The 13,523-nt window shown below is 41.6% G+C and overlaps 1 protein-coding gene across 1 annotated transcript; it reads left to right on the forward strand.

The window, feature by feature from the left end:
- Positions 1 to 251: 251 nt before the first annotated feature.
- Positions 252 to 11,131, forward strand: LOC124066369 (actin-related protein 2-B-like). Its single transcript, XM_046402713.1, has 9 exons — positions 252 to 658; positions 2,593 to 2,703; positions 4,465 to 4,680; positions 4,872 to 4,944; positions 5,445 to 5,581; positions 6,155 to 6,304; positions 7,629 to 7,774; positions 8,256 to 8,388; positions 10,780 to 11,131. The coding sequence occupies exons 1-9, from the start codon at positions 611 to 613 to the stop codon at positions 10,948 to 10,950; spliced, it is 1,185 nt and encodes a 394-aa protein (XP_046258669.1). The 5' UTR covers positions 252 to 610; the 3' UTR covers positions 10,951 to 11,131.
- Positions 11,132 to 13,523: the final 2,392 nt, after the last annotated feature.

Raw genomic sequence — 13,523 nt, forward strand, 5'->3', positions numbered from 1 at the left:
GGATATGTATTAAATTTATCTTACGTCTTCATGTTTTTGATGATAAATAATTCTCATCATGTCTAGACTGATTATATCTTCAGTCAAACGGACACACGAATGCTTTGCATGATGATCTCTCCCACATTTCCCTAATAATGCTTTAGATAATTAGTATTTTTTTCCTTCTTTATGAAGACATATCAGTCAACCACTTATTAATAGTTTCTTTTGAAATGTGTTCACGAGTTAGTCCATGCTATCAAGATCCAGATCCTGTTCTAGGACATAAATAAAATATGTGTAGCCATATTAGAACATTTACGCTTGTCTCAGCCCGAGACATTGTGCTTCTTTTTACCAGTTTAGATCTAAGATAACTTTGCTTTTCGCAGTGCGTTAAGACAAGTCATTGCATCTGCTGTGATTGTAAAACTGAGCATTTGACGCAAAGAGATTGAAGCTGAACATTTTAACAGCAATCTCACAGGGAGTGACTGTCATTTGAACGGCCCTGTCTCACACCGGATGAGCACCCTTCCCTTCCTCCTCTTGGCCGGGTTGGTGTGTCTTCCTTCCGGCTTGCAGAAGAAAGTTGAGGGAGGTTCAGCGGCAACTGGGCTTTTACACAATGGACAGCCAGGGAAGGAAAGTGGTGGTCTGTGATAATGGGACCGGGGTAAGTTTGCCGCTTTGCTTTGACACGCTATCAATCCGTGGCTTGCTTAAAACTGCGCCGTTATGTCGAACGATTTGCTGAAACAGGAAGTCAGGCTGTCAGCGTCCAAGGTAGCTAGCGTTAACTGGGTGGGTAGCTAGCTAGCTTGGTAGCCAGCAAATTTTCATTCATCCATAGCTGACACAGAAACCGCACGTAGGGTGTATGTAAATGTCTGGATAAAAGCTGAACACACAGCTATTGCTATAACTCTCACATCGACATGAACCCCCAAACTGAGGCAGACGAATAACGGCTCATTTGCTATCAACGGTTACTAAGCTAAGGTAGCGAGCTAACGTGCTAGTTCATTGCTAGCATTGAACAGCTGGCTGTCTGGTTTATACTGTCTGGCAGCTGCGTCGGTTATTTCTGTGATTTGTTTTGCAAAGGGTGCGGAATTTGCAGGGCCATTAACGTTGTACATTTTGTATGAACCACTGCAGCATTTTTTTGAACTAATGCCCATTCCCGGCTAGGTGTAACGTTAGCCAGGCCGTGTCAGGTTAATTGAGGAACCACCTTGATGTTTTCCTGCACAGCGGCTACCACCACCAACTTCCCGGATATAAATGTCACGTAATTAGCGCTTAGTGATGTTTGTGGGCCTTGCAAATGATATACCGCAAACTTTTTCTACGTCTGCATTCGCCCTTTCTCAAACGGTGTTTTCACTTATCTTCACTTCATTTATCATGACTTTCGACGGGTTGACAGTTCAGGAAGCAATTTGGTTGTCGCAGCTTAGCGGCCTGCTTTCATAGTCCATCAGGCTTTTGAATTTGAATGGCTTTTAAGTCAGTGGTGTGTATCCCAAACGAGCAGTTTCTGTCCCATCCACCATATAACATATCATTTGCTGAGTTTGTCATTTCACACAGGTAACACTGCCTTTTTTCGCATTGCAGGGACTTCCTTTTCAAACACTGTCAGCAGCCAAAGAGGATGTCGGCTCAGCATGACTAATTTTGACAGATTTTTTTAGATGTGACTTGTGAAGAGCATTATGAGAAGCCCGAAAAAAAATACTCTTGAGCCGTGTGTGAGCTGATAAGTCTAGAGGAAGTGAGAGGAGTCTGAGCGACAGCCGCATATGTCACCAACACATTTTCAGAGCCCTGATACTTGCTGTTTTACATCATATTCCACTGTAAAGTTTGACAGTTGCACTTAGCTTTGTGTGCCTACAAGCGCATGCAGCAGAAAAAGAAGATCAAACTCAGCTCTGTTTATTCACTTTCTTGGGTTTGCTGGTATAAATGACAATTCCTCCATTGTATTTCCCCATGTCAGGGGGACGGGTTAAATTTTAAAACAGTGCTTTATGGATCATGTTGAATTGTGGATTAAAAAAAAGTCTAATAGTCACATGGATTAATTTCTACATCATTTGAATCTGACCAAAAAATAATATCTTATTCTATTATAAATTGCAGTCATGATCTGTGACTTAAAATGTAATCTTCTGTTCTCAGTTTTGAAATGCCCTGTAGATTATAGCCAGATTTGAAATAGTTTGTGAATTTCCACCATTAAAACACAACACACTTCATTAAACCCAAAATTATCTTTATTTCTATTGTTAAAAGCTTTATGTTAATCGTAACAACATATATACAGTTTTTTACCCTTGTACTCAAGGTTAAAGAAGATATTTTTCACAACTGTCAGTACTCTCTCTCTCTCTCTCTCTCTCTCTCTCTCACACACACACACACTTACATGGAGGTGCTGGGATAGTAGTGCTGGCAGTTTATCTCAGTCTAAATGCTATTTAAGCCCCCTGTTATCAGCAGGATGACAGTGCTGTCTAACTGTACTGCACAGTGTACCTCACCAGTACTTTAATGTATTTTCTCATCACTTCCTTTGTGCTCTGGTTCTCTCTCTCTTAGTTTGTCAAGTGTGGTTATGCAGGCTCCAACTTCCCAGAGCACATCTTCCCTGCGCTTGTTGGGAGGCCCATCATTCGCTCGACAGCCAAAGTTGGAAACATTGAGATCAAGGTAAGAAGAACTGGTCCACTCAATGTTCCTTGAATGATTGTTTTGGTTGACGAGAAAGCCTCGATTTCAAGGGTGAAGCTGGTCGGTAAACCAGCGATAAGGCAAAGATATAATCTGAAAACAAGAGTGAAAAAGCAATATATGAAATCTCATAACAGCAAAATTAGTTAAGCACTACATCAAAGCCACAGAATTACTCTGTTCTGTTATCATTTTGTCTAAAAATGATACAGTGATCTAGATATAGATCATTGATTAGACACCCGAGGTCTAATTGTCAGTTTCCCATTATTTTAGAATGCACCCTGTTTCTATCCTGTTCTTTACAATTCCTTTGTTTATTCATTTCTTTTAATATCTACCTTCCTCTTCCTTCATGTTTTGTTCTCCCATGATGAAGTAGAATGCCCAGAAGATGGTAAGTTCAGGTTGGTGTGTGCCTCCTGTTCTTGCCTGCTCCGAAGAGTTGTCATGTTTTGATTTCAACCAATAAATTATGCAATCTTTTTTTGTCGTAGATGTTTTTTTTTTTGTGTGCGTTTTCTTTCATCCTTATTTACTCACACAATGACTCCATTTTTCTACATCCCAACTAGTTTGCTGATTTTTGACGTTGAGTTTGATTGTTGTTGGCCAAATGAGTGGCAGAGAGTCTGGTAGGTGTACAGCCCTTACGTTAATGCACTCCTCTCTCCAAGCTGAAAGTGTTGCAGGGAATGACTGTGATGAATCATAGGTCAGCTGTTATCGATGGAGTGCTAAAAGAGATTTTGGACTGATTCCATTTTCACAGTCTCTGATCTGCTAGGGCATCCTGACAGCTACCCCACCCCCTTCAAGCCTGCTGCTATTTAAGGGCTTAAATAATCACACCAGTTTTCGGCTAAACAGAACTTAAAATGTCAGCTGCAGCTTGAATGCTTGATGCCAAATGATGGATGTTGTGCATCTTTATGCATGACCGATCAATTTACCTTACTGTTATGGTTCCACAAACATGTTTTATTTAAGGAACGTCACTTCCAAAGATTTGCCTTAGTATCTGTGAGTGTTTCACCTTTACAAGTGCAGAGGAAGTGTCCAAACTCCGGGAAGCATGGCAGACAGCTGAAAGTTTGAGACGGTAGCACATCTGTTTTTCTGTTTTTCTTTTTACTTTTTTTTTTTATTGAGGCCACATGGAGGCGATGCCTGTGACTGGTACTTTGTTAATGCCAAAGCACACAGGATGAACCCATAAAATGGCTGCCTTCAGTCGGCTTTTGATGTCTCCAAATGGAACGTGAGATGCTTGACTGTGTGGCTAACACTGAGCTCTAACCCACTGGTTGTTTATATTGCCAGGCTGCTTTGCATGCAGCTAGTTGAATTGTACTAAAACAAGTGGTTTACTGTAGCTAGAGGGAAACAGAAGTGCTTCCAGGTGTAGATGCATGGAAAATAATGGCTTCTTGTGCATGCCGGGTAAGTGAGTTTTAAAGCAAAAAGCTGCTTTGGGCAGACATGGATGCGTCCGTCGTTCTGACAGTTAACTTGTCTCAAGGCGAGTGGAAGCTTGATGCTCTGGTTTATCTGATTTCATGAGACCAGCAGGTCAGTGTGAAGGGGACATATTGAAATTGCTGATTTTATTGCCATAAACTGTACTTGGTGCTTATCCCCAGTGACCCTGAATGATCCAAACTGTGTTTCACACACGGAGGGCTGCACTGCAGAGCCTCTAAATATTTATCTGTGTTAACCTTTGACCCCTCCCTCCAGGACCTGATGGTGGGAGATGAGGCCAGTGAACTGCGCTCCATGCTGGAGGTCAACTACCCCATGGAGAATGGCATTGTTAGGAACTGGGATGACATGAAGCACCTGTGGGACTACACCTTCGGCCCAGAGAAACTCAACATCGACTCCCGCAACTGCAAGATCCTGCTGACCGAGCCGCCCATGAACCCTACCAAGAACCGTGAGAAAATAATTGAGGTATGTTAACATTCATTTCTGTGTGTGTTCAGCTTGGAGGTAATTTTGTAGTTGCGTGTAGGGAAAAGAAAGGGTAAATTGGCCTCTTTACATATTTCTTTGAGTTATTACTTTGAATCAGTGAGTACTGTAGTGTATTTGTTTTTATCAGCAAACAGTTGTACTTACTGTTTGTTTTCTGGCTCCTGCAGGTGATGTTTGAGACTTACCAGTTTGCAGGTGTCTACATTGCTATTCAAGCCGTGCTGACACTTTATGCCCAAGGTAAGAAGACACACATGCTTGTGCAAAGCCACCTTAACATTCTGCTCTTGACTTACAGTTTCCATAAGCCTCTTCCAAACCTCTCACTCCCAAATTAGTTACCCTGATACCAGAATAAATTAGTAATTCAGTAGCTCAGAGACGGAAAGCTTTTTGTTTAAATTGTGGGAATATTTTTGTGTGGCAGCATCTAACTACCACACCTTCGTCAAATAGTTTGTGTAAAGATTTGTTTTGAGACTCCTTAGATACCAGATATGATATTCTTTGTGCCAAAAAGTCTAGACGGTCACATGAACAGCAATTCATGATGTTCTCGCAGTTATTAGCAGTTAATTGGTACTTCGTATGTGTCATGTTTGCAGGTTTTGTGTGTTTAGCCAGCCAATGAAGCTGATAATCTGTTGCCCAAAGCACACACTGGATAAAACCCAGAAACAAACACACCTACGTTGATAGACTTGTGGAGTATTTAATATGTGTGTGTGTGTTTGTTTTAGGCCTTCTGACTGGTGTGGTGGTGGACTCTGGTGATGGTGTGACTCACATCTGTCCAGTCTATGAGGGCTTCAGCCTGCCTCACCTGACAAGACGCCTGGACATTGCAGGCAGGGACATCACCCGCTACCTCATCAAGGTATCCGACCTCGCAGAGAGAGACAGAGTAACAAAGACATAGCAAAAACTACAAGGGAAAAACAAGTCACCTGTGTCACTGTAGTGCAAATGTGCCCCCTTGATTGATTTAGAAATTGTGCGGGTTCATTCAAACTTTTGTTTATACATGGAAAGGCCTTCGACAGCAAGCTTTTTTTTGTAAGGTTGCCCTCAATAAAATGCATGTACAACATATAAATGTGTTGTAAAATGACTCTAGGTAAGGCTTGTGCTTCTACATCATATTGTAGTAGAGCCATCATTTTACTTAAACAGTGTGTTGAGTTCATATTTTCATTAAACTTTTAATGTAACAAATACAGAGATCAGTGTCTTAAATGGGTTATAATCATGAGCCTGAATTAAAGGCTAAACATGCATGATCATATTTATTCAAGGAGTAAGAGGCTCTTATGGACATTAGCTCTAGTTCTATCATCAATATCTCAGTAAGCCCCTTAAAAAAATAGAACAATGCTTCCTTACTGTCCTCACCCTCTTTCTGCTTTTTCTTTCCCATTCCACTGCCCTCTTTCTCCCTCTGTCTGTGCAGTTGTTGTTGTTGAGGGGTTACGCCTTCAACCACTCTGCAGACTTTGAGACGGTGCGCATGATGAAGGAGAAGCTGTGCTACGTAGGCTACAACATCGAGCAGGAGCAGAAGCTGGCGCTGGAGACCACCGTGCTGGTGGAATCATACACGGTACATACTCATGTGGGATAAAGACAAAGTATTGTGGAATATATGTAGAATTCTAATGATGCAAACATTTAATTAAAAACACACGGAAGATAATTATTATTTCTGCAATTTTAATCACCATGAAACAATTAAAAAAAATCATCTCTTATTAAAGAAATGGAGGAGTGAAGAAAAACAGAAATATGAAGACTGAAACTGAATGTGAGGACAGAGAATGGTTTTCTTTTTAGGATGTTAATGTGTAAGAACTGCTCAAAAGCATTGCATTAACTCAGCCATATTTTGTTAGACACATTAAGCAGCTGTGGGTTTTTTTTGTTTTTTTTTTTTTGTTGTTTTTTTTAAGGCAGCTATATTAAAATAGGACGTCAACATATTTCCAGCTCTTGGAGATTCTCATTTTTGTTATTACTTTTTCTGTTTAAAATATCATTGCAGAAAGAATTCCTCCTGGGGAAGGATTTGTTACTAAAATGTGGCAGCGTTTTTAAGTGATCAAAGCTAATGGGGTTACTAAATGTGTTTCTGCACCGAGTTAAGTAGACTGCCACATGGCCGTTGTTGGCTCTGTTGGTTGCTTCAGGACAGGGCTGTGCTGCTGACTAACTGTTTTCTCTGGGACTCAAACATATGGGGGTGCAGTTCTCCTCCACCAGGCTTGCTTTTCTTTCCAAGGCCCTTTTCCCTGCAGAGGGAACCACAGAATCTAAACGCAGGTCCTGAAGTCTGTGTTACTGCACGCCTTACTGAGCACATGTTGTGTCTCAGAGCTCACTGACCATGAGTGTTTGGGTTAGTGTAGGCGACTGTGTGTGTGTAGGTGTGTGAACACGTACGTGTAAGTACTGTTTTGTGAGCGGGAGTGTGCCGAAACAAGGAGGGCAATGTAACTGTGGCCGAAGGGCCCTGAACTGTGCGTTACATCATTTCCTGTGCAGCCACTTTGCGGCGGTGGCTGGGCTCCACTTCCTCCCACTGCCCTCGGCTGAATGAAGCCTTTTTATAGTCTCACACACACACATTCGCTCTACTTAGTTAGGAGTCTACACTCTCTCTCTGTGATTTAACCTGCTGTACAGTATTATGAGAGTCTCATAGGACTTTATTTTAACACTTAAGACAACACAACATAAATCCTGCTTAAAAAGCTTTATTGCGATGTTATGACTTCCTGTCTCACATCACAAACAACCACTGAACAGCATCATTCTCGATTTTTAAATTCAAGATTTATGACTCTCTGTTGAGTCATACCTCCTCAGTGGTGTCATATTTTCTTTTTTCCTCCTCTTTTCATCTTTTCATCCCTCCTCCACATCTCCAGCTGCCAGATGGTCGTGTGATCAAGGTGGGAGGAGAGCGGTTTGAGGCCCCGGAGGCTCTGTTCCAGCCCCACCTCATCAACGTGGAGGGTGTCGGAGTGGCCGAGCTCCTCTTCAACACCATCCAGGCGGCAGATATAGACACCAGGTGAGGCTAATGAAAGTGCACAGATGCACTCCACTGTTATAAAGACATCGGTCAAATATATTCTTTACTGGTATTTGTGTTTCAGCTCTGGCACACACTAATACACAACATTAACAGGTCACAGCACACGCTCTCTCACAGATATGCAGAGTGGTGGTGTTGGCCCAGCAGAGCTCCCATTGAGGCAAGAGATGGTTTTGGACATCAGACTAAATATTTTTTTGCACCCTAGAGTTCTGTATGGAAAGTATGAAAATTGATCTTTGGGCATGTAAAAAAGTAGAAATATCCAAGAAACTACACTTGGAAACGGTACATCATATATTCCTTGCTGTTGGAGCTGAATGATCTGTTTGGTAGAATTCAGTGAGGGACTTGAATCTGCAATGTCTTTTCAACATTTGAGGACTTAAGAAAGTCAAATTAGACACAAGCAAATAAGGGGTCTCCTGTTCTTACCTTCTTTCTGTCCTGTCTTCAGGCCTGAATTCTACAAACACATCGTGTTATCAGGAGGATCCACCATGTACCCCGGCCTGCCATCTCGGCTGGAGAGAGAGCTCAAGCAGCTGTACCTGGAGCGTGTGCTCAAGGGAGATGTGGACAAGCTGTCGGTGAGATCTTCGTCCTTAGCGCCTCAATTAAAATTATACTTCTGACTATGTGAAGGGCTTTGCAGAACCACTCTGAGCTAAGACTGTTTCACCGTGTGACTGTGACTTTTAAAACAGGCTTCAACTTTAGCTCAAGTTAGAACATGATTAGTTTCAGTTGTATTGTAGGAGTTGTAGTTTAAAGAAGCAAAGTCTGGCTTTACTGCACCAGGCCTTTCAGTTGGTGTGAATTAGTATTTCCAGCTGATTCTCTGGGTTTGTTTAAGTCAGTCTGGGTGGGGTTTCCCTCTTGTGAGAGTAGTAAAGGTACAGCAACCACAGGGAATAACAGTTTAGTGCGTAAACAACAACTGACCCCTGACAGCATCTCCTTTGTCCTGATGATGTTAAATCCCACACTGGGAGCTCACAGTAGAGTAAATTAAACAACTTGAATTATGTTCACTTGGTGCTTGTACTGTGTCTGTCTCGCTCTCATCTGCGAGGTTTAGAAGCACGATTATGTGTCAGTGCAGTGCACTCCGACCACCACCAGGTGGTGCCAGAGGTCAACAGACATTAATTTAATTTAAACTGAACACTTTAATAATAACATATGTGAGGTTTGCTCCCCAATCATGAATATTTGTTTTGGAAAAATATCACTACATTACATCTCCGTGTCAGTATCCCAAAAGAAACGAAGAATGATTTTGCACAGAACTGTTTTGTAAATAAAGGTCTACAGATGACTCATACATTTAAAAGCAAGTCATTATGTGCTTTACTCTTCTGCCCACAACTGTAGTTGGTTCTTACTCTGTTTATCTCTTCCTTTAATGGAAGTCTTTATATGTAGCGATAGTGTTTTACACATGTATCTTACATTGAAAGCAGCTCAAATGTATAACAAGACAGAGGACTGTTTTTACACCAAATGCTTTGGTTTGTTGGCTTGAGACACGGCTGCTGAAAAGCTTGTAGTTTACCCTTTCATAGAGAGCAGAGGCTGTGGTCAGCTTAAATTCATTTCGGCTACAATGGATTCCTCTACTGACATGGGAAAAAGTGGTAACAACACAAACTTCATCATTCCAGTTGCAAATTGCAGTTCTCTGATAGACAAAATGCTCAGTCTGATTTTCCAGAAAACATGTTGAAATACACCACATCTGTTTGTAGCTCGCACCTTTAGCTGTTTGTTTGTTGTTTAGGACTACGTTTAGACAGCTAGCCATGTGAGCGACAAACAGAAGCCGTATCTTTTGCCCTATTTGGTGAAAATATGACTGGAACATACTGAGCTGAGAGAAGTTGATTTTTCTTTCAGCAGTGGTTTGCGGAGTTTACATCACCGTCACCGTCGGCGTAAATCGTATCTGAGATGGATTGATGGCATTGATTTTGAGTGGAGGGCTGGTTGTGCACTCATCAATTTTTAGATTAACAAGGGATCAGAAGGCTGTGTAGTGTGAGATGTGTCACTTACCCACAGACACCTATGACTCCTCAGTTTTTTGGAGTGTTTTTTTTTTTTTAGCATCTAAGTCAATTGTTGTGAATTTATGACCTGAAAATCTGGTTCACTCCTTACTGCTCTCTCTGTGTGGATTCCACATCTGTGGGCAGTTGCTTCACATATTCAGGAGCTGGTGGAGACCAAAACGGAGACAATGGAGAGTGAATGGTGCACTTAAATTCATAAAATGATCAAAAATGATTTTCAATAAATGCCTGTAATACTCGGCATCGCCTCATGTTTAAATTGGAAGTTGTTTGCTAACATCCTTAATGTCAGGATTGCATGTACAGCTTGTCACGCTCAAACCGCTTGACCTCAATATTTAATGCTGCATGCTATTAATATCCTCATGCAATGGTTTCCGTCTTCAATATCAATTTCATGCACTTAAAATGATATTCATGCAAATTGTTTTTCTTTTCCTTTGATCCACTTTTCTCTTGTCAGTCACGTTTCAGTTTTGATTCCATGTTTTGCTGTCACTCCACATATTACTCCCTCCAGCTGTTTATTTTAATGCTATGTTTTGTCAATAGTGCTGGTTGAGCCAATTGGCCTTGGGTACCAAAATTATTAAAACTGTTTTGCATTTGCTTTGACAGCAGTTAAATAATTTGAATGTACAGACACTTTCTTAAAACACAACTAATTCACTTTCCTCAGGTTTGTAGATGGTCTTTTTTTTCTTGATAGCCATAAGCAGTGATGTTAGTCATAAAATGTAGATGTTTTGTCCGATCGCAGCCTTCTGAAATAACCTATGAATTTCTTCATCTGCACCATTTAAGCAAAGTGTGAAAATAATTGAATTTAAATGCTCCTATTACTCCGCAACAGCCTGATCTTTAAACTGGCCCTCTTGTATGTTTCTGGGTCCTCATATTTTGTAGAAATTTAAGATCCGGATCGAGGATCCTCCCAGGCGAAAGCACATGGTGTTCCTGGGCGGAGCCGTGCTGGCTGACATCATGAAGGACAAGGACAACTTCTGGCTGACCCGGGAGGAGTACCAGGAGAAAGGAGTCCGTGTGCTGGAAAAACTCGGAGTCACCGTCAGATAAAGCACTGGACGAACAGACCACATACACAAACACACATACACACACACATGCGGCATACACACATTTCCCTCTCGCCCACATTGCAGCGTATATCTATTTATCCCTCTTCTTTCTCCTTTGTCTCCCGGCTCTTGATACTCCTCAAACATCAGAAGGATTTGAGCTGTCACCTCCTCCTCCTCCCCCTCCTCCCCCTCCTCCTCCCCCTCCTCCTCCTCCTCCTCCTCCCCCCTCTCTTCTCTCTGTCTCTGTTCTCTCCTGGTTTGGGATTCGCTCACACTTTTCCCCGCAAGCTCTGAGAACCGATTCCGTCTTTGCGGATCTACACTGAAACCTCTCTTTTACTTAAACTACAAATTGAAGGGTTAATGTTGCCCTGCTGGTGTATTTTGGAGTCTGAGTTTGATCGAGTACTAACCAGGACAGTAAATGTTAACTCTGCGTGCTTACCTGCAAGTAGTTGTGTTGTGAATTAAATTCGGCAGGTAAACACAGTGGTGAGTGTTTTGGAAAGATTATTCTCCTTCCTTGATTAAACCTCCGCAGGGGATAAATTGATGCAAAGTTTCTAAGCCACTTGTAAGAGTCTGTAATATCACAATCAGGGTCCAGCACAAACAGCCACGGGCCGCTTTCAGCATCTGTTCCAGGTGAGCGAGAACTGATCACATTTTTATGTCGGTTTTTATAAACGATATCATGACTTTTCTTTTCTGGGAGAGGGTTTTCTTTTTGTTTTGCTTTTCCTTCATTTTGTTGGATGTAAGAGTTTGAATTACACTCATACTTTTTCCCATTGACTTTCTCTTTTGTTGCTGTGCACTACTACCATTATAAATGGAGTGTATTGTGGTAACAGAAGTTCCTCCATGTTTTTATGAAGAATTGATGGTTGATTTACAAAGGGACAAATACAGAAAGGATAGCCTCAGAGCTTGACATCGGGTGTGTGACGGTACTTCGGGGTTTGCAGGCGAATAATAAGGTGTGTGTGGGGTTGGGGGTGATGTTATTTGTTCCTCATCAGACAGCCTCGCCTCTGCCTCCTCTGCTGGTGTAAACCTCAAGCAGAACGAATGAGTGTGAGCAGTTGTAACTATATCAGAGACTGTGACGACGCCACGGCACCTCACCCGTCGTGTTCCTTCAGACCCGCCAAAGAACCGAGGCAGTCGCAGGTTGACAGTGAGACGGATTCGAATCTGGCGCAGAGCACCGCAAAACTGGGAAAATAAAACGGTATTTTACGGATGATGAAACGCTGTGGAGACCACATTTAAGTTCTCCGGTCTTTCACTCCCAACGGTTGGCTTAATGATTACTGGACGCACTTCGATTTTGAGAATAATAAATGTGTATATTTTTTTTCCTCTTTCCATGAACGTCTATCCAGTGCCAAGTGCAGTTAATGTTAACTGGATTTCTCATGTTTTAATGTCTTTTCTTTTTGTCACGGTTTTTATTTTCCTGTGTTGTTCATAGCATAACTGCCTAACGCTGATTTAAATAAAGAAAAGTGATTTATAAGGATGTTTGTGTGGCAGAATATCATTATTAATATTTTTAGTAAGTGTTTGTATCACGTCCAATGATTTCTACTTCTCTTGAAAAAAATTAGAAAAAGATCCTTTGTGTATATGCTGTATCTCTACACTTATGTTTCATTTTTCAAGAATAATTCCCATTTATGTCGTGTTCAAGGATCACCAGTCAAATTAAGTGATAATGTTCATTATTCTTGACCTTGGAAATAGTTTCATATGAACTCAAGTGCCAAAACACACAAACTGTTTCCTCAGCTTTCAACTTCACCACGTGGTCTTGTTTGTGCAGTAGCTGTTATGTTTTCATCAGTAGCAAGTTGGTCTCTGCCAGTTATTATCTTGATTAATCATAAAAATTCAGTCACAATTTCTTCTCTCTTATTGTTTTCTTTTTTTTTTGTTTGTTTTGGGTCTGACCAACAGTCCAAAAACCCGAACTATATTCATGTGTTGTAAGACAAGGAAACGGCTGTAACAATTTCATTTTGGCACGTTGCATAAATATCAACAGAGGTGCAACTTCTCAGTTTAGATTAACCTTTGCAACTTCAGTCTTTTGCAGAGAGTCGGAGGTGAGGTTAGATGCGTTGATAGATGAACGGCTGCCAGAGGAGAAGATGGAGGTATGAAGGTGACCGAGCCTCTGCGCACAGACCAGAAGGAGGAAGAGGAAATGGAACAGTGGCAAAGGACTGGCGCCACCAGAGGAAGAGGCTCTCTTTCCGTGCCTGAAATAAAGATCTCACCCAGACTCTTCCAGCTTTGTTCCATTTTAATCCCTCGACTCTTACCACTTCCCCCTTAACCCTGAACTGTTACCTCTGAAGCGCCGTTTGAAGTTTCCTCCCATCAGGACACAAACAGAGGCATCAACAGAGGTGGGAAGTAACTAAGGACGTGCACTTCTGAGGGACCAGCGCTACCTCTCAGAGAGAAATACTGTGCTTTTACTGCACTGTGTAATGTAGCAGTTAGAGATATGTGAACCTTAAATCTCAGCTTCAGCTTTAAAGCCACACTGTTAAGAAG

The sequence above is a fragment of the Scatophagus argus genome, chromosome 10 (genome assembly GCF_020382885.2).
Source record: "Scatophagus argus isolate fScaArg1 chromosome 10, fScaArg1.pri, whole genome shotgun sequence".
NCBI classification, from domain to species: Eukaryota; Metazoa; Chordata; class Actinopteri; family Scatophagidae; genus Scatophagus; species Scatophagus argus.

Excerpts from the sequence above, each read along its gene's own strand:
- LOC124066369 (XM_046402713.1), top strand. The coding sequence starts at position 611 with ATGGACAGCCAGGGAAGGAAAGTGGTGGTCTGTGATAATGGGACCGGG. Across the intron at positions 2,704-4,464 it reads TTGGAAACATTGAGATCAAG|GACCTGATGGTGGGAGATGA; the intron begins GTAAGAAGAACT and ends CCCTCCCTCCAG. Across the intron at positions 4,945-5,444 it reads GCTGACACTTTATGCCCAAG|GCCTTCTGACTGGTGTGGTG; the intron begins GTAAGAAGACAC and ends TGTTTGTTTTAG.